The sequence below is a fragment of the Rhopilema esculentum genome, chromosome 6 (genome assembly GCF_057945365.1).
Source record: "Rhopilema esculentum isolate cy_ngs chromosome 6, ASM5794536v1, whole genome shotgun sequence".
NCBI lineage: Eukaryota > Metazoa > Cnidaria > Scyphozoa > Rhizostomeae > Rhizostomatidae > Rhopilema > Rhopilema esculentum.
In genome coordinates, this window is record NC_142820.1 from 14,291,808 (window position 1) to 14,312,621 (window position 20,814).

At 40.4% G+C, this 20,814-nt stretch overlaps 2 protein-coding genes and 1 pseudogene across 2 annotated transcripts; 1 reads left to right on the forward strand and 2 right to left on the reverse strand.

Annotated features, from left to right (window-relative positions):
- Positions 1 to 9,796: 9,796 nt before the first annotated feature.
- On the forward strand, positions 9,797 to 11,958 carry LOC135681565 (uncharacterized; annotated as a pseudogene).
- Positions 11,959 to 13,159: 1,201 nt separating this feature from the next.
- LOC135681566 (uncharacterized) lies at positions 13,160 to 13,912 on the reverse strand. The gene has a single exon (XM_089108920.1). It carries the CDS (start codon positions 13,910 to 13,912, stop codon positions 13,160 to 13,162), a length of 753 nt encoding a protein of 250 aa, XP_088965046.1.
- A 23-nt stretch (positions 13,913 to 13,935) lies between these two features.
- Positions 13,936 to 20,598, reverse strand: LOC135684356 (uncharacterized). Its single transcript, XM_089108915.1, has 8 exons — positions 20,127 to 20,598; positions 19,496 to 20,038; positions 18,999 to 19,160; positions 18,062 to 18,879; positions 15,683 to 17,274; positions 14,941 to 15,139; positions 14,252 to 14,361; positions 13,936 to 14,113 (listed from the first exon to the last, which is right to left on the reverse strand). The coding sequence occupies exons 1-8, from the start codon at positions 20,596 to 20,598 to the stop codon at positions 13,936 to 13,938; spliced, it is 4,074 nt and encodes a 1,357-aa protein (XP_088965041.1).
- Between the last annotated feature and the right edge of the window lie 216 nt (positions 20,599 to 20,814).

Here is a 20,814-nt window from a genome sequence, read left to right on the forward strand (position 1 = left end):
TGTGACAATTTTGGCTCTTTCTTCGTTTTCCCTTGCTTCTTTGTGTCTGTCTATCACCACTTTGTTGTCAATTATGGGAAGTTTTCCATGTACCTTCCGATTAAACAATAACTCGTATGGTGCAACCTTTGTGACAGTGTGTGGAGTGGTGCGATACTGCAGCAAGAATCGATTAAGCTCTTGCCTCCGTATCCTCCCTTTCACAACTGCCGTTTGGAGTGTCTTACTCAAAGGCTGATTAAAGCGTTCAACGACACCGTTGGCCTGGGGCCAACAGAATGTAACAAGATTGTCTGTAATTCCTAATGCTTTGAGGTATCTGGCAAATTCATCACTGCTAAACGGTGGGCCATTGTCTGACTTTAATATATCTTGTCAAATTTAGGAATCACAGCAGATGCTGTCATTGAACGAATAACCTCAACTTCAGGATAACGTGAGTAACGATCTATTACGACAAGTAGATAATTATTAGATGACAGTGGTTCATTGAAATCAACATGTACTGTGTGCCATGATTCTTCTGGCATAGCAGACGGTTGAATTGGTTCAGGCGGAGATGGTAGATTTACTGTTTGGCATGCAAGACAGGAATCTATCGTTTTTTAACAAGTTCCTGTATCCCGTAAAACCTTACCTTTTCTCGTAGTAGTGCTTTGGTTTTTGACGATCCTTGGTGTGTTTCGTGGGCAATGTCAATCGCTTGCTTCTATAGGCTTTCTAGAAGGATTATCCTTAACCCTATCAATATAATGTTGTTTGTACTTATAGGCAGGGAATTCCATGTAAGTGACTGAATTTTTGCCTAAAGTTATTTTTAGAAATGACGTCATCATGACATAAAACGATGTTTTGCTTGGACTTCACTTATTTTTTGTTACGAACATGTGTTTTATGATACAGAAACGCATTCCTTCATGTAGAAGCGTTGTTGAAGCTTGTTTTTGTGCAACTAGGCCTACCCTTATGAAAACTGTGTCAAGTTCGAAGTCACAGCAATGGAAATTACAGCAAATTATATTTGAATTTTTCTAAATCTACCATACTATAGATAATAGAAGGACGACCTCCCTCCATTATCTATGACCATACCAATCCGTATGTACAAGAATTGTGGTTTAAGACTTCCAGACAAACTCATCGCTTTCCAACTCGCTATCACTGCTCGAGGAGTCACCAAAAATATATAATCCAGCTCTTTGCTCTCTGTAGATATCTCAGTACCGAGTTCTTCTTCACTATTTGAATATTTCGCGGTACACTCACGGGTGCTTGTGCTTATTGCTGCTTTTTTCCTTGTTCGTCGCCGTTTTGGAGCAGGAGGAGCTGGTTGTCCTGTTTCTTCATTCTCAGATGATAATGATAGGGCTGAAGACGCTGCAAATGTTGATGGAATTTGTTCACCTAAAATATAATGGCTCTGTAAGGTACAAATGATTTTTTTTAAATGTCGAATAGGAGTGGTCCATTAACACAGAGACGCGTTGATTAAAAAAAACAACAACTCACCCGTGAACCAAACAGGCTCTACCAGACTTTTTGCAACGTCAATAGTCCAACCGTTATCCTCGAGAGATATGGATTGAATAGATTTTTCTGCAAATCTTAACCAATAGACTTGATAATGGACACGTCTAACTGCTTGATGAATTGAGTCGGGGTCTGGAGGCAATGACTGCGATGATTTCGTTTTCATGGCTTTATACAAGCGAACTCTTGTGTCCACACACGACTCATCCCTTCTTCCAGAATACATAACAGTTTGGACAAAAACCATGATATCCTTGATACTCTGCAAATCCAACTCTTCAGACTCTCCCAATGAACTTAAGAGATCTAGTGAATCTTGATTCTTCATTACTTTCTTTAGGAGCTTGACTTTCCCAACACCAGAAAAGAAGAAGGTTGTGTCACACCCTGAGATTGCGTGAATGTGGGTTAAATGCATTTTTGCGACTTTTTGCAACGTCGACATATTTCTCGTGATCTATTTTCATAAACCACTTTGAAGATGGCTTGACAATGGCATAAGCATGCACAAGTATTACTAGTACATCTATGGAGGCCCTTTAAGATATCTATATACATAAAATAAATGGAATGAAAGCCTGTACAGCAATGGTTAGCTGAGAAATTTGCTCTTGTAAATCGCTTGTTGAAACTGAAGGTGTTGCCGTGGCAGAAAGGGGGGACAGCAAAGGTGACGATGAAGTAACGTCTAAAATCTTATCAGCAAGAGTGGCAAGTTGATCTAGGGAAATTGTATCAGCAGAGGAAACCAAGATGGGTTGAACATTAGTCGGTAAACGTTCGAGAAACAACTGACGAAGAATACGCTCCTCGAGCTCTGCATTGCCTAAAAGCTGTCGCATTTTGCGAAGAAGTTGGGTGGGTTTTCGATCACCGAGTTCCTCTGCTACTAGTAACTGATGAAGACGTTTTCGCTCCGAAACAGACGTACGCTTGATAAGCTCGGACTTGAGGTAGTCATATTGTTGAGAAGTTGGTGGATTAAGTAATATGTCGCGAATCTCTTGAGCAACTTCTGGCGGAAGCATGGAAATGACATGGTGATATTTTGTCGATTGAGATGTAATATTGCGTGTCTGAAACTGAGCCTCAACTTGTACAAACCAAATAGAAGGATCGGAAGGCCAGAACGGAGGTAGCTTGAGACTAACAGAAGTGATGTTCGTAGTGGAAGTTGAAGGAGTTTCAGAGGAAGTTTCGGGAGTAGACATGATGTTGGTGTGTGAAGTAAACAATGGCGCAAGGATAAAATCAAACGTAAACAAATGCAATGAAGACGTCGTGGTTACCAATTATGGAGGCCCTTTAAGATATCTATATACATAAAATAAATGGAACAAACTCACCGCTTGAGAATTTAATCAATAAACAAATCTTTCATTTCTCTAACTCAATTTCATTCCTCGATCCTTACGAACTCAACTATCACACCCCATAACAAAACTAAAATGCGTTAAAACAATGGTAATTATGTGTGAACAATAAGAGGACGTGAAAATGCATATAAACAGAATACTAACGAGAACAGTTCACCACAGAGCTCCCCCCCTAGAGAGCTAGTGCGATAAAGCGAACGATAAATGTCATAATTAAGGAAGTGTTAAAGGTGCAAAAGAGTAAACAGAGATATTCAAGTTACGAATAAAAACGGTCTGGAAAATGAACATGACGTCCAGAGCGAGTTTTACGGATAGGTACATCGGACTCCTTTGGAGACGAAGGAATAACAGTTTCGTCACGACTCTTAACTGGAGGAGCAGATATATCAATGAAGGCTGGCTTTAACCTGTCCAAACATACCGTATCCTGTTTTCCATTGATGTCCAGTGTATAGTACTTTGGAAAACGACGAAGAATCCGGAACGGGCCACGGTAAGGAGGTTGAAGGGGAGCTTTGACACTGTCATCGCGAACGAACACATGAGTGCAGGACTGCAAATCAACAGGAATGTAGGAGCGATTTGTATGAGACCGGGTTGGCGTAGCTTGTAGCTTTGACATGTACCGACGTAAACGGTCAACGTAATTTTTCGGATCTAGAGAAGCCAAGGATGATGGAGCAAAAAATTGATGAGGGAGACGAAGTTGTGTTCCAAAAACGAGTTCAGCGGGGCTGCAGCTAAGGTCTGATTTAAAAGAGGAACGAATATTAAGCATTATCAATGGAAGGCAGTCAGTCCAATTAAGGCCGTTATCCGATGCTTTCAAGGAAGACTTCAATTGACGATGAAAGCGCTCCACAAGACCATTAGCAGAAGGGTGGTATGCAGTTGTATGGATGTGGTTGGTGCCAAGTTGCTGGGTTAAACATCTAAATAAGTTGGACTGAAATTGAGCACCACGATCCGTAGTTATGGTAGAAGGAACACCAAATATCGCAATCCATCGTTGAACAAAGGCGCGTGCAACAGTTTCTGCTGAGATGTCTGGTAGTGGTATTGCTTCAGGCCAACGCGTGAAACGATCGATACAAGTGAGAATATAACGGTGACCTTTGGAAAGCGACAAAGGGCCAACAAGATCCAGGTGAACATGATCAAAACGTACGTCAGGACACGAGAAAGTGGCAAAAGGAGTAACGGTATGACGCTGAACTTTGGAACGTTGACAATTAAGGCACGATTTGGTCCACTGGCGAATTTCCTTGTTCATGCCAGGCCAAATGAAACGCTGCGTAATAAGTTTTTGTGTGGCACGAATTCCAGGATGTGAAACAGAATGTAAACTATCAAAGACAGCACGACGGTGGAGAGCTGGAACATATGGCCGAGGATTTCCTGTAGAAGTATCACAAAGAATCGTTTTGTTCGACAATGGAAGCGGAATGTCACAAAACTGTAAGGATGTGGATGCTTTTACCTGCGAAAGTTCTTCATCAAATTGTTGTGCATCAGCAAGTTGGGAGAAATCGATCGATGAATGGATAGAATTAATATCAAGGCGTGACAGGGCATCAGCAACAGGGTTTTTAATACCTTTAATGTGTCGAATATCTGTTGTGAATTGCGATATAAAGTCCAGATGTCGAATCTCCCTAGGCGAATGACGAGAAGATGCTGAAGAAATGGCATGTATTAGAGGCTTGTGATCCGTTAAAATGAAGAACTGACGACCTTCAAGAATATGACGGAAGTGGCGAATGGAAAGGTATACTGCAAGTAATTCTTTACCGAAAGTACTGTACTTTGTTTCCGATGGTTGTAATCGCTTTGAGAAAAAGGACAGAGGGTGCCAGGTACCATCTATGTATTGCTGAAGTACGGCACCAACCGCAATATTTGAAGCATCAGTCATCAGACTGTATGGAGCTCTAGGGACTGGATGGCGGAGTAAAGTTTTGGTTGCTAAAGTAGATTTGACAGCCGTAAATGCGGTACAGGCAGACTCAGAGAGGTGAAAAGGCTGTTTTGTGTGACGAGCATTTAGAAGATCAGTTAATGGCTGCATGAGTGTTGCACAGTTTGGTATAAAACGGCGGTAAAAGTTGACGAGGCCAAGAAATTCACGTAGCGAGCGTAATGATGTTGGAGGTGGAAAATCTTGAATAATTTGAACTTTGGAGGAGAGTGGGCTGATACCGTCAGCAGAAACATGATGACCCAGAAAATCCAATGAAGCAGATCCAAATTCACTTTTTGATGGATTTATGACAATGCCGTAGTCTTGGAAACGCTGAAAAATTATACGGAGATGATGTAAATGCTCCTCTGCGCTAGCACTTGCAATTAGAACATCATCGATATAGGCATAGACGAAATCAAGGCCCCGCAGGACCTCGTCAATAAAGCGCTGAAAAGTCTGTGCAGCGTTTCGAAGGCCGAAAGGCATACGCACGAATTCGAAAAGGCCAAAAGGTGTCGTTATGGCAGTTTTTGAAATGTCGGATGGTTCAACAGGAATTTGGTGATACGCTTTAACCAAGTCGATTTTTGAGAATATATTTTTACCATGCAAAGAAGAAGAGAAATCTTGTATGTGGGGTATTGGGTAGCGGTCTGGGATGGTTACGTTGTTCAATGCGCGATAATCTCCACAAGGTCTCCAGTCACCTGGGGTGGGTTTTGGAACCATGTGAAGTGCAGAAGACCAACTACTCTTTGAAGGACGAATGATGCCTAATTGAAGCATGTGATCAAATTCCGACTTGGTGATAGCAAAACGATCTGGAGCGAGTCTTCGTGGACGACAGAAAACAGGTGGACCCTCAGTGCGAATATGGTGCGTCACAGTGTGTTTTATGGCAGTTTCTTTGTTTGAAAGACGAACAATGTCTGGAAACTCTTTTAGAAGATCTTGATAAGGCGTAGCCAGAGTCGATATCGCAAAAATGGGACAAGGTGAAGTGGCTGGGGTTGTAAGGCCTTGAATGGTGAGGTTAGTGTTTGTGTCAAGAAGTTTGTGGTGACGAAGATCCACTTTTAGACCAAAATTGGCTAAAAAATCGGCACCAAGGATTGGACGAGGCACGTCAGCGAGAATGAATACCCATGGAAAAATACGGCGTAAACCAAGATCTAAAGTGACTGACTTTTGTCCATAAGTTGCAATAGGTGTATGATTGACAGCTTGAAGAGTGATCTTTGATGGAAATTTACGCTGTTGTGAAGAAGGTGGAAGGACACTAACTTCAGCACCTGTATCAACAAGAAAACGAGTACCAGTCTTTCGGTCAGTAACATAGAAAAGACGACTGTGAGCGGAGGAACCAGACGAAGAGGCCGCCTCTAATCGCTGGTGGGACCGTTTCCCAAAGACGATGAGCGGAAAGAACATGGTGACTGACATTTTCTTGCATTAACACCAAAACGCCAATGGTACCAACATTCAGAATTAGGGTGGCGAGATCGACTTGAACTGCGAGAGGGGCGACGAGAACCAGATGAAAAACTGGAGCGACGAGAAGGAGAACGACCACGAGAGGAAACTTGAGATTGTAAAGCCTGTACAGCAATGGTTAGCTGAGAAATTTGCTCTTGTAAATCGCTTGTTGAAACTGAAGGTGTTGCCGTGGCAGAAAGGGGGGACAGCAAAGGTGACGATGAAGTAACGTCTAAAATCTTATCAGCAAGAGTGGCAAGTTGATCTAGGGAAATTGTATCAGCAGAGGAAACCAAGATGGGTTGAACATTAGTCGGTAAACGTTCGAGAAACAACTGACGAAGAATACGCTCCTCGAGCTCTGCATTGCCTAAAAGCTGTCGCATTTTGCGAAGAAGTTGGGTGGGTTTTCGATCACCGAGTTCCTCTGCTACTAGTAACTGATGAAGACGTTTTCGCTCCGAAACAGACGTACGCTTGATAAGCTCGGACTTGAGGTAGTCATATTGTTGAGAAGTTGGTGGATTAAGTAATATGTCGCGAATCTCTTGAGCAACTTCTGGCGGAAGCATGGAAATGACATGGTGATATTTTGTCGATTGAGATGTAATATTGCGTGTCTGAAACTGAGCCTCAACTTGTACAAACCAAATAGAAGGATCGGAAGGCCAGAACGGAGGTAGCTTGAGACTAACAGAAGTGATGTTCGTAGTGGAAGTTGAAGGAGTTTCAGAGGAAGTTTCGGGAGTAGACATGATGTTGGTGTGTGAAGTAAACAATGGCGCAAGGATAAAATCAAACGTAAACAAATGCAATGAAGACGTCGTGGTTACCAATTATGGAGGCCCTTTAAGATATCTATATACATAAAATAAATGGAACAAACTCACCGCTTGAGAATTTAATCAATAAACAAATCTTTCATTTCTCTAACTCAATTTCATTCCTCGATCCTTACGAACTCAACTATCACACCCCATAACAAAACTAAAATGCGTTAAAACAATGGTAATTATGTGTGAACAATAAGAGGACGTGAAAATGCATATAAACAGAATACTAACGAGAACAGTTCACCACACATCTGTGTCCTTGGCAACTACCACTACGACTGTATCTTTTTCACATGCCTGTAAAAGAAGTCTAGAGTCGGCTTCTTCATGGTTGCATTCAAAAGACTCTGAAGCACCATCACGAGCTATTTCCCATTGTTGTTCCTGCTCCGTAAAAACCAATGGCATTTTCGAAGATCGCCTACCCTCTTCACTTCGGAAGAATTGACTAGCTAATCGTATCAAGTCCTTTTTATTCTCGATATGGTTGATAAAGCTTGACCATGAATTACCTTTGAGTATTTTTTGGTCGATCGCTTGTACGTGAGTACGCTGTGGTGTATTGCCTCTTTTAAACCTTGTCCCATTTTTCGCACTTATACTTCGGTAGGTATCATTGATGAATTCAATCGACAAGGGGCTGGCAGCTGCAGATGGCGTAACAAAGTTTAATAATGAAATAAGCCATTTACGGTAGGTTTCCTTTGCCTTAACAGAACGTACGGCCGCCATACCATCAATTAACCACCGTGCATCTTTTGGACATTCATTTGTCACTGACTTTGATTCCTCCACCATAAAGTTTCTGAAAACATTTTTAGGGGACTGGTGGATCTCCCCTTCCGGTGTTGCAATGCTAAGTGGAACAGCAGTTAGTGGGTACTTGGAGGCGATGTGAAGATCCACTGAATTGCTCAGCATTGTCCCAAACGCTTGTCTATCTTGCTTTAATACGGTCATTACTTTAGGAACTTTCTTTTCCTTCTTTAGCCCTGTTGGTAGCATAACCTTCTTTATCGGCTGAAAGAAATCTACAGTTCCTTTTACGATCTAAGTCTTTAATCTATGAACTGCAAATACTTGTCATTTCCCAAAAAAGGTGCATTTAGCAAACCTGCAATAACTTTTTTGTCAATTTCTGAGCCAGTCGTTAGATGCCTGGCTGGACCATCTGCAAATGGATCGATTTGATAGCTTGTCAGTTTGTCTTTGAGAGCGTTCACATGAGCAACATGCATCTTTTTTCCAGATGGTGTTTGTTTCTTGTGAACTAAAGAAGTAGATATATTGATCTTTTCTCTTAATGCTAACTGTAATTTGGCATGTATGTGCGTCGTTTAATCCAAGTGTTGTTGTTGCTTGGACTAGTGCTGAATCCAGCTCTAAAAGGACCAGCGTTTCTTTTTGTTTCTCCGTTGAATACGTCTGTGATCATATCCCCTTAAATATTTGAAAACTGAATCAAAGTGTGATCCACCTTTTCGTAATTTGCAGTTAAGCTTTGGGCACAAAATTGAACTAAAGCATTGGAAGTCTTCTTGTGAAGTCACATGTTGCGGTAGTAATGCCCCCCCTCCGCCGCTTTGTTTGCAGATCCTGCAACAATGTTTATCATAGACCATCTTTGGGCCTTTTCCTTCAAAGCCGCCCAACCTGCACTCTTAAATTTAGTCACTTTTCCTCCTTTAATAAAATGTCCACAAAGGAAACATTTTCTTTCTTCTTCATCGTGCAAAGCAAGAAAAGACCTACTTGAGGCCATGTTTCTTGCCAAAACTGTTCTGCTTTAGTCAGTCACAGTTTACAAGCACATGTATGCTTTTTGAACTTACAACAGAAAAATTCCTGTGTTGAATGTTCTCTGATTTTTCAAAGGATTGGAAATTTTGCCGTTTCCGGAAAAAGCAGTCAATTAACGCAAAATAACTGTTTTTCATTTGCGTAACAATGAAATTGTCTTAGCTGTAATTCAAAAGTCTTTCGAAGACTAAATACACAGTTTTTTATGAGAAACATAGGCGTACAGTAGACACGTCTAAGTACTGAAAGTTACTTAATTATCATGAATATTGAGTACTGAATTCTACACAGACAATTTATTATAAAAAATGTTTGACTTCCTTTTCTGTATGACCGAGCTTGACACAGTCTCATAAACATACAATATACCCCAGTCCCACAACAAGTCTCTTCTTGAAGAACAAGATAAACTATTGTTTCAGTAATTAACAGAACGAGAGGGTAAGGGGTAAATTGCCCCCAATTTGGTATACTAAGAATTGGTAACAAAAAATAAATGAAGTCCAAGCAAAAAATCGTTTTATATCATGATGACGTAATTTATAAAAATAACTTTGTCAGTAAAAATTAATACATATATATATGAATCGATAGCCCTTGTGGTGCTGAATCAAAATATGCAAATATTCTTGAAAATGGGCGTAAGGAAACCGAGAAATTGCAGGTAGAATGATTAATTTCTTGTCTGACGTCATCAAATTAAGGCACTTCCGGTCAAAATCGAAAGTGACCCATCTTGGATTTGTAATCTACAGGGTCGATTTAGTAGAAATCAGTAATAACATTGGAGGTTAGGCAAAAATTCAGTCACTTACATGGAATTCCCTGCCTATTACGACAAGTTCATCTTTAAATGGTCGATATTTTTCGACATTGTCAGTGTTCCAGCGATTGGAACGAATGGCTGCACCAAGTCCCTTTGAACTCTGTCTTCATTAGTAGCATCGGATATCTCCTTAAGTGTCATCGCTTTTGAGACACTCCTGCTCACTATGATTTTGATGTACTCTTCTGTGTCATGGTGACAGTCAATAGAGGCATGTCAGAGGTGTCTGGACAGAAGTCTGCAGGATTTTCAGCTCAATACTTGTAAATAACTTTAAAGGAGTTAGGCCTGGTTCAAACGTCGCGCTTCTCATGTGCCGAACCTAACTCGATAATTAAGTACATGAGGGGCTCGACGTTTGAATCAATTTGCTACGGCAGATTGAGTTAGGAGCGGCAGACTAGTTTGGATCGGCAGAGCTTGCCGAGCTGCACGACTCCAGCACGGCACGGTTTCAAGCGTCGAACTTGTCATGTACCGAACTCAATGCATAATTATATTTAATTTATTTTCCTTCCCAGAACTCATTTCTTTCTTGGAGGGCGCATGCGTTTCAAACAAATATTTGAGATTGCGCGCCTTAACCAAGATACTTTATGTAACAATCCTAAAACCCATCTGGCGCGACATAATCAAGTTCGACGTTTGAAACGGGAGTCACGCTAAACATGCTCAAGTGTCGCCTAACTCTGTTTGAAGCGACACTTGAGCATGTTTAGCGTGACTCCCGTTTCAAACGTCGAACTTAATGATATCGCGCCAAATGGGTTTTAGGATTGTTACATGAAGTATCTTGGTTGAGGCGCGCAATCTCAAATATTTCAAGATGGCTCCCAACAACACAAATTTTATTTTTATGAGAAAGTTGATGAATGAAAGCAAGGGGAAACGGCGAATAGCCGAGAAAAGATTGAGAAAGGAAATAGAGCTCAGAAGAAGAAAATCGAAGTAGCATTGCTTGCTGTATTATTGTTGACAACGGCAAGGAGACTGACGATGGGCCGCATCAAAACGACGAGAACATGCCGAAGACTGCCCCGTAACCGAGGATGGTGGAATGTTGTTTGGAGTATATACTCAGATGCTCGATTTAAAAAAACTTTCCGTGCTTCAAGAGCAACTTTCGCGTTCATCCTCTCGAAGATCTGTCACAGATTAGTTAGGGAAACAATCTGTGAAGATCTCTCCCGAATGTCGGCTGGGAATTTGTTTATATCGACTTGGGCGAGGTGATTACCTGTATACAATTGCTGAAATGGCTGGTGTCGGAGTTTCAACAGTTTCTATGATCGTCTCGGAAGTGTGCGAGGCTATAATTGAGTGCATGTGGGAGGACTGCATCAACAAATTTATGCCAAAAACAAGTCAAGAATTTATAGAGAAAATGCTTGACACTGAAGAACTTTGGCAGTTTCCTTACAGCTGGACAGCTGTAGATGGCTGCCATATTCCAATAAAATGTCCCCCTGGGGGACTAGAGTCGTGTAAAGAGTACCATAACTTCAAAATTTTTATTCTGTGGTGCTCATGGCTATGGTGGATGCCAAATACAGATTTTTGTGGGGCAGTTGCGGCTTTCCTGGCAACTCTCATGATTCAATTATTCTGCTGTCAACCTGTCTTTGGAAAAAAATAAAGGAGGGTTCATTTCTGCCCGATTTTACCAACAGATTGGACGGTGTACAGATACCCCCACTAATAATTGGGGACTCTGCCTTTCCTTTTGAAAAATGGCTGATGAAGCCGTACACAAATGCTGTTTTGACACCTTCACAAAGATATTTCAATTACAGGCTTAGCCGTGCCCGAATGGTGGTTGAAGGTGCATATGGACAACTGAAGGGAAGGTGGCGCATACTTATGAGAAAATCCGAGAGTGCCCATACAGAAGTCAAGAACTACACACTTGCTTGTATGGTACTGCATAACATTTGTCTTGGGATGGGCGACACTATCCCAAGAAAGTTGGATTTAAGCATTGACCACAATACAAATGAGACTAGAGATCGTCAACAAATTCGGGACATCCTCCACATTGGCTTTTCCCAAAAACAATCATTTGAACCTAAAGGATGTTCGCAAGCCAATAAAATCAGAACAACACTCACAGCCAAATTTTGGGCAGAGAAGGAAAGAGACACTGACAAGTAAAAGACAAGTTTTAAAATACAGAAGACAAAAATTCTTGATTAATAGTGGTTGAGTTGACCAGTTAGGAGCTATCCTTAAAGTTCATATGCAGTTAATTACCAAATTTTAGCCCTCTATTTTTCATGTGTGATCTTGTTCAATGGAATTAATTGAATGAAATTCATGGAGGCAATTTTGAAAATTTTAATTGTATAACATATTGTATTACAAACAGTCAAAGTGTGTACGTACGCACTTGTCAAATCCCCTCTCCCCCTGTATGCACCTTACGCTTTTGCTTTCACCCCTCTCTGTACTTTATGGATGGTCCCTTAATATGCAAAGTGTCAGGTTGTTTTCATAAGAAACTCAGAGTAAAAAGACCAGGATCAAAACTGCCAAAAATTCAAACATTTTTGACACAAAATCAGTAGAGAATGCATTATAATTCTTGCACTAAAGTGAATTGCTTTATCAACTTTGCACTAACCAAAAGTTTGTTATCAAAAACAGACAGTCAGACTCGCATGATTCAGACCTCTTTGGATCCGCTGTACTTTTTCTTTCTATAGCTTCTATTCTTCACTTATACAAAGGGAGTATCATATTTTACTTTCTTTCCATCCATTACTAAAGCAAAAGCCTGCATTAAGTTGAGTTTCTTTTGAATTGCTTATGAAAAGCCTGTATTACACTCTGTTTTAGTTTCATTTAGTTTCTTAAATCATTTGTAAACATACTGGGCGAGTAAAAAAATAGTAGACTGTAACATCAGATTTAGCCATCCCATCATTGTGAAATAGATTTGTCTAGCTGCAGCCAGAAGTCTAACTTAGTTCATAAGTCTGATATGTAAAGATTTTCTCTGTCAGATTTTGTATTGGAGTCAACCTTCAACCAAACCCCTTTGGCACCATAGCCTCACTAAAATTACAGGTACATGTGGTGTTATGTTCCTGTAACTTTGGGAAGGCTTAAATACTGAAGCGGTTAAGGATTTTATCACTTTTGCAAGACTCTTACAGAAAAAATGCTTTTTTAGCTAATGCATCAAAATAAAAATTTCAATGGGGAAAGGTTTATGATCTAAGGTAGACTTTTGGCTGCATGGAAAAATTTGGTTCATGATGATCTAGGTTAACACAATATTGCAGCCCACCAAACACTTCACATTTCTTTTATTCAATTTGTATGCTACGTTCTGTTTTGTTTCTGTTAATTGCTAAAATACAGCTTTAACTTCAATAGTTTGCATGATTATCTTCATGTGCTTCTCTCTCAAAATAGTCTGTAAAAAACAGTTCAACCTTGCTGCATTAGTGGCATGCATGTTGTACAGTTGTTGTTGCTGTTGCTGTGGTTGCTGTAATTGTTGAGGCTGCTGCATAGCCATGAACATTTGCATCATTCGCATCTCATGCTGTCTTGCAGCTGCTGCTTCTTCTCTTGCAAACTGTACATAATCTTTCATTGGATCTTTTTCCAGCATATTCTTCACAACTCCAAGAATCTCATGTAAGACCTCATCATTCTTTCTTTTCTTGCCTGATCGATTTATTGGCACATACGTATTCTCATTTGAATGCACTGATGCTGAGCTCTCAGGACTGTCATCTTGTGGCGATGGAGTACCAGCAGATGGCTCAATGGCCTGTTCTGGCTGGCAAGAATCCCGTGTCTTGACAAGCCCAAACAATTGGTTGAACCAAGAGCCATAATTCTTTTCATCCTGGAATCTTTTGATGCCAGTTGCAGACTTGATAGTCAATGCAGCTTTTTTACACTCTGCAACAGCCTTTTTGAATTTATTGCGTAGCTGCACTGCTGTGAAAGGAACTGTCTCGTTTCTTGCACTTGCACGTGTTTTGAGCTCCTCCAGCACATTACCATAGATGGCACCATTTTTTTGATTCTTTGTGTTTGTGAATATCAGTTTCTTTTTGTAGTATTCACTACTGACAACAATGTCTATCATGTCAGACAAAAGGCTATCATCACTCAGACTGCTTTCCTTCCACTCTTGTTCTTCTTTCCATTTTTGTGTTTGAATTTGTTCAGTAAATCATCTATATATTTATCCTCCTCAGAGTCTTCATCATCTTCAAAGTCATCATGTTGGCTTTCGCTTTTGTGAAAGTTTGCAGCAGATGATGATGGAGATGGTGTAGAATGTCTGCTGAAAAAAGGCAAGACAAAACTTTGAGAATAGTTTTTATATTGTTGTTCAGGTTGGAAACATTAAAACACAACATCGTTTGCTATATCTTTATTTATTAACAGAACATAACATTATCCGCCCTCCATCTCTAACTACATTTCAACATCAATCACTGGAGAGCTGGTAACGAGTAATACATAATTATAATCTATGCAGCTAAAGCAATCGAACATAACACTCCCCCCGTTGGCTACCCCTGTAGTCAACTTTAACACAAAAAAGCATTAAGTCAATACATTTGATTTTACCTCTAAGGGCACCAAACTTTGTAATGGACGTACTAAATACGTAGTTCCGTTATCCGTAGACACTTTCAATTTTACTGAACGAATTTTACCGTCTCTACTAGGCTTCAATTCTACCACCTTTCCTATTTTCCAAAACGAACGCTTAGTCTGTTCATTTTTTACAATAACAATATCACCCAACGATACAATGCTTTCGTTAAGTTCATTTCGATTTGCTATCTCACGAAGACTAGGCAGATACTCATTTTTCCATCTTTTGGCGAATTCCGATAATAACTTTCGATGGTATTTGATACGTTTCGTTAATGTTTCTTGAGTGCTAATTACTGTTAAATAACTATCATTTGGCGACAATGTAACATTTCTACCATAAAGTAACTGTGACGGTGTTAATGGATATGTAACCCCTTCTGTATCATCATAAACGTATGTTAAAGGACGAGAATTAATTACCGATTCTATCTCAACCAGTAACGTATTTAATTCATCAAAAGTTAGTCGCGCTCTACCCACCATTTTATGCAAGGTACGTTTTACCGATCTGATTAATCTTTCCCAGGCTCCACCCATCCATGGGCTTTTTGGTACTATGAATTCCCAATCGACGCCTTTATCTACGATCATGCTTTTCACGTTTTTCGAATTAAAAATCTGCTTTACCTCTTTAGAAGCAGCCTTAAACGTCTTAGCGTTGTCGCTATATAATTTACGCGGCAATCCTCTACGAGCACAAAATCTACGAAATGAAAGAAAAAACGAGGGTACATTCAGGCTATCTACCAATTCTAAATGGATGGCTCTAGTTGAAAAGCATGTGTAGATACAAATATATGATTTACTTAATTCCTTACTTGACGGATTCTTACCCTTAATCTAAACCCGTGTTAGTAAAAGGTGGTCCATCATCTACACGTGAATCTGGGAGGTCTGGGGCTAGAGTAGACTTAATTGTGTGCCTATCAATCCATATGCAAACAGTACACGACCTTTTAAATTTCTTTACTGCTTCTCTACCTCTTAAAATCCAATAACGTTGGCGAATTTCGTTTAACGTGTCACGTACGCCACTATGCAATACAATAGCATGATATTCTTTTATCACCAACTTTGAATACCAGTTATAGGGACGTAACAAAATTGGCGTTTTCGTAGAATCTGAAACAGAAGCGTTGGTTATCCGAGATCTCGCTCTTATTACGCCGTGTTATCTAAAAACAAATTGAATTGCTTAACTTTTAAAGGAGGCTTGGTTACCATTTTACCACGCAAATATTCATACTCTTCTGAAAATTCTTCTCTTTGAATGTAACTTAACAATTTGTATTCTGCTCGTTCAATTTCTTCGTTTCTTAACTCCTCATTTAAATCGGGGGTTTGGTTAGTTAACGATGCCTTACAGTTTCCTACGAATCTGAAAACCCAAGCCAGGGTGCCAAGAAGCTTACGTTTACTCCCAAATCGTTCTATGTTTACTAAATTCTGTATACTCAAAACATCCGTCGAACTAGACAACGTGTGTGTTATCATGTGAGAATTGTTGGCTTCCTCCTTCAAGGCAATTTCGTGGGCTTCCTTGTCAGTTATATCAATGGATGGCCACAATTCAATTCTTTGCTTCAAGAACTCGGGACCTTCAAACCAAAACACATTCCTTGAAAGGTCCTTTCCGCAAAGCCCGCGCGAGGGTAAATCTGCTGGGTTTAAGACACCTGGACAAAACTTCCATTCTGACCTGTCTGTTAGTTCTAGAATTTTGTGGACCCGGTTCCTTACAAACTGTTTCCAGGGCTTACTGTTTTTTATCCAGCAGAGTGCTACTAAGGAATCCACCCAAAAAAGACTTGTGATTTTCGCCGGATCTAATTCTTCAAGCAAAACAGTACGAATTGTATCCATCAACTCTGCTAATAACAGGGCCCCCATCAACTCTAATTTCGGGATAGTTACCTGTTTGATGGGTGCTACTTTTGCTTTCGACGCAATAATTCTACAATCTACCTCTCCGTTTTCATATTCTGTGCGCAAATAAACGACACAAGCATAGGCTTGCTCGCTAGCGTCTGAGAAGCCGTGAATCTGATATGAGCGTACACTCAACCCGTTGATAAGACACCTTGGTATTCTAACCTTACTTAACTGTTGTAGCTTGGAAAGAAATGCATTAAATTCTAACCTAGCACTTCCCTGTAATTCCTCATCCCAAGCTACTTTCTGTAAACATAACGATTGAAACATGGCCTTCATTCTAACCGTAAATACGCTCAAAATTCCTAACGGATCGAATATTTTAGCGGTTAATCTTAGCAGTGAACGTTTAGTTGCTGGAAGTGTTTTAGCTAATTGCGTAATCTCCGTAAAATCATAACAGATTTCATCCGACGAGGAGTTCCAGTGCAACCCTAATATTTTCACAGTTTCATTATCTGCACTAAGACCTATACACGATTGTACGTAAGACTGATCCTCTTCGCCTAACTTTGGGTCTGACCCCCCGGTTGTTGCTTGACCTTCAGATTTTCGGATGCGTTCTATTAACTCCTGCGAATTCGAATTCCATTTGCGAAGGTTAAAATTTCCTTCCCTCATTACCTTTTTTGACTGTTGATAAATTTCGTAAGCCTTGTCTACTGTCTCTCCACCCGTTGACAGATCGTCAACAAATAAACCCTTGAGTACCTTGACAATCTCAGGGTTTTTCTCTTGGTATGATGACACATGTTGCAACAAAACACTTCCCAAAACAGCAGGGGACGGCCGTAGGCCAAAGGGCAAACGCGCATAACGCAGCTGGACAATCGAGCGATTTGCAGACTGTGGCTCATCATACCACAAAAACCTGAGAAAATCACGGTCCTCCTGTTTAATACCTATCTGAAGAAAGGCTTTCTCGATATCAGCAGTAAGTGCAATGACCTTAAGCCCCGGCAAAACGACTGGACATTTTCACTGAACATGGACTGGACAAATGTCCAGCGTAAATGTTGCGTCGTTTTGCCACCTTGTCCAGTCTTGTTCAGCGATGTTGAGTGTTGTTCAGTCGATTTTGAAGGTAGTCAAAAATGTTCAGTGGACAGGATTAAAATTCTTTTGTTCGCAGATGCTGTAGAGAAATGTTCAGTCGTTTTGCCACTCTACTGAACATTGTCCAGTTCGCGCACGCGCAATGAATGTAATGGATAGGATTTGGCGCGAATTTATTTCCATTATTCAAATCTTTAACAAACTTTCCTAGACAACACCGCGAACGAAATGGAAACAACGTTAAAATTCAATTCGACCAATAGCAGAAAAGGCATTTTATTAGTAACGACGAGTCTTCCGATCAGATTAGCTTTAGTTCCGATAAGGAAAGCGATGTCAGAGAGCAGGAGTACGGTGATTTTGATAAACCTAGCTGTCCTAGCCACTTGTCAATAATACACTCTAATTCATACGATAACACGGTTAGGGCTATGAAAAGTGTATTTTCAAAGGTAAAGAGATGCCCTATGAAAAGTGTATTTTCAAAGGTAAAGAGATGCCCTATGAAAAGTGTATTTTCAAAGGTAAAGAGATGCCCTGTTGCCAGTTTTCCCACCCGCATTCTTCAACAGGGAAAAAGTTCACTGGACAATGTTCAGTCGTTTTGCCACCACCAATATTTTTTTGATGTTCATACTCTAAACAAGTGAGCAATGTCCAGTGTGTGACCAGCGCAAATGTCCAGTCGTTTTGCCGGGGCTTTAGTTCGAAACTTAACTAGAACATCAAACAACATCGGAATCAAATTAGGCCCTCGTTCTAAACGATCGTTTAACGACAAATTCTCGGTTTCCATTTTTGCACTCGCATCAAAAACTATCCTGACCTTACTCGTAACTCTGTCCTTGCGAATAACTCCAAAATGTGGCATAAATCTAACGTTGTCATTATCTAATTCCGAAGAGGGCACCTTTTCGATTATACCTTGAGCGAGTTGCTCCTTAAATATACCGTCGTACTCTCGCATCAGTTCGGGATCCTTAATCAAACGAGAATGTAACGAGTTCAACCGAGTCTTGCACTGCTCAAAATTATTTACCATATTTTTTGGCTCCGTCGGTTTCCATGGTAATCCTACTTCGTAACGATCTCCTTGTACCCTTATGTCACAAAATTTATCCGTTTCGTTACTATCAACTAACTTGTTACAATCTAACCCGGTATTTTCTACTTCCCAAAAGGCTTTCAGTGTATCAATTAATTCTTTATCCTTATCCGATTCGGTAAGCCTTGGGTTCTCAATACATAAATTTGCCGACGTAAAATTATCCTGAGAGATTTTCGACGACTCTAATTTTCCCGACAACACCCAACCTAGTTTACTCTTAACAGCTACGGGACCGTTTTCTCCTCTAATTACATCCCCCACTACGATACTATGATATTGGTCAGCTCCTATCAAAACATTGATATGATCATTACTTCCTATGTCAACCTCATTGCCAATTCTAAACCCTGTAGATGAGGGAAAGAATTTACTTCTACAAGGGTGGGGAGCGGAGAACATAATTCTGGGTACGAAAGTGCATTAACAACAGCTAACTGTCCGTCATTTACCAATTTGCAGTTCTTACTTTTATACTCAGCGCTACCGAAAGTGTACAAGTTCAAGGTTTCTTTCATCTCCGTTTTCAGTTGTAATTTCTTCACCACATCTTCGGCCACATAGCTTCTCTGACTGCCATTGTCGAACAAAATGCGAATGGAGCATTTTTCTCCGGTGCTCGGGTTTACTGCTGCAGTTTGCAATAAAACATGCGTCGATTTCTTTTCTTTTGATATCGCAGTAACATTAGGTGGCATTGACTCTGCTCCGCTATTATTACTCTTCCTTTCACAGATGCTTTAGTGATGTTTTCCTCTGCAAAAACTGCAAAATTTTGCACCTGGGCATGTTTTTACGACATGGCCTGTCCTCAAACAAGAAAAACATCGCCCATCTCGCAACAAATGCTCTTTCCGCTTGTTAACATCCACGATAGTGTTACAATCTGAGGCGTAATGGTTGCCAGAGCAAAAATAACAACGAATATTTTTGTCGCATTCCTTGATACGAAAACCGACGTCGTACCCATGTTCCCAGTTGCTCGGATTTTTGTCGTTGTTATCGGTGCCTTATTGTCGGCGATGTGAATGTAGTCACGCATTTCTCGAGCTTCCACTTCATGCTTAATAATCATAAGAAGCTCTGAAATCGACCAGATTTCTTTCGAAGTATGCCTCGCAATTTGCAGGGAAATATCCTTCGGAACCCTCGACATTATAACGGGAATCAACAGGCTTCCGTACTGATCCGAACTGATTCCTAATGACTGTAATCCGCGTACATGTACGTTAATTGTATCGTACACATATCTTAGTTGCGCTGGTTTATCGTTTTGACAAACTGGTAACTTCAAAAGTTCGTCCATATGTTTCGAAATGATCATCTGCTTTTTTCCGAACCTATCCTGAAGTATCAGCAGGGCATTTTCATAGTTTGCTTCGGTCATAGGCAGTCCTTCTATAGCTCTCGCCGCTTGTCCATCCAAGTATGATTTCAGGTAACTAAATTTCGTTATCGTTGGGATGTTCGTATTCTCGTGAACAGCTGCATTAAAACTCTCCCAAAAAACTGAAATAATTCACAATATCGCCACTGAATCTCGGTAATTGCAACTTTGGCAGTTTCGAATTTGAATTTCCATGCGACGAAGACGAACTTCCACTTTGAAGGGAATTATTTCCATTTCCGTCGTGTTCATCACTGGAAGGATTGGCTGGTGTTATTGGTGTAGTTGTAAGTAAAGAAAGCCTTCTCACGCTCGGTGGTGTTGTTGGTAATTGTCTTCTAATTCTTGTACTAGTTGCCGGGGAAAATGGGTTTGGTGGATGCAGTTTTCGCTTGATCTTTCGTATGGCATTAGAGATGCGAAATTCATATTCGTTTGCTTCCGTTACTTCGCTATCAATCTTTTCTTCTTCTTCCAATACATCGATAATTTGTCCGTCAAATAACTTCAATTCCTTTAATTTCGAGTCCAATAATTCCAAAATCGTTTCTAATCGACAAATCCGTTCATCGTCTCGGGGCTCTCCAGGTTCGCTGAGCAGCTCAAGTGCTTCTCGTTCTAATTTCGTTGCCACGGATCGGTTTGCTCCACGAATCTTAATCAGTTTATGGAGGGATTCCATGTTTCAATACTCAATTTCATGCCAACCACTTTGGGCGCCATTTTATATTGTTGTTCAGGTTGGAAACATTAAAACACAACATCGTTTGCTATATCTTTATTCATTAACAGAACATAACATTATCCGCCCTCCATCTCTAACTACATTTCAACATCAATCACTGGAGTGCTGGTAACGAGTAATACATAATTATAATTTATGCAGCTAAAGCAATCG

Coding starts and splice junctions, on each gene's coding strand:
- LOC135684356 (XM_089108915.1), bottom strand. CDS start 20,598: ATGGAATCCCTCCATAAACTGATTAAGATTCGTGGAGCAAACCGATCC. Junction 18,880..18,998: donor CGGTAGCGCTGAGTATAAAA/GTAAGAACTGCA, acceptor CCTCATCTACAG/GGTTTAGAATTGGCAATGAG. Junction 17,275..18,061: donor ACATTGCTCACTTGTTTAGA/GTATGAACATCA, acceptor GCCTTTCTTCAG/ATAGGTATTAAACAGGAGGA.
- LOC135681566 (XM_089108920.1), bottom strand. CDS start 13,912: ATGATAGACATTGTTGTCAGTAGTGAATACTACAAAAAGAAACTGATA.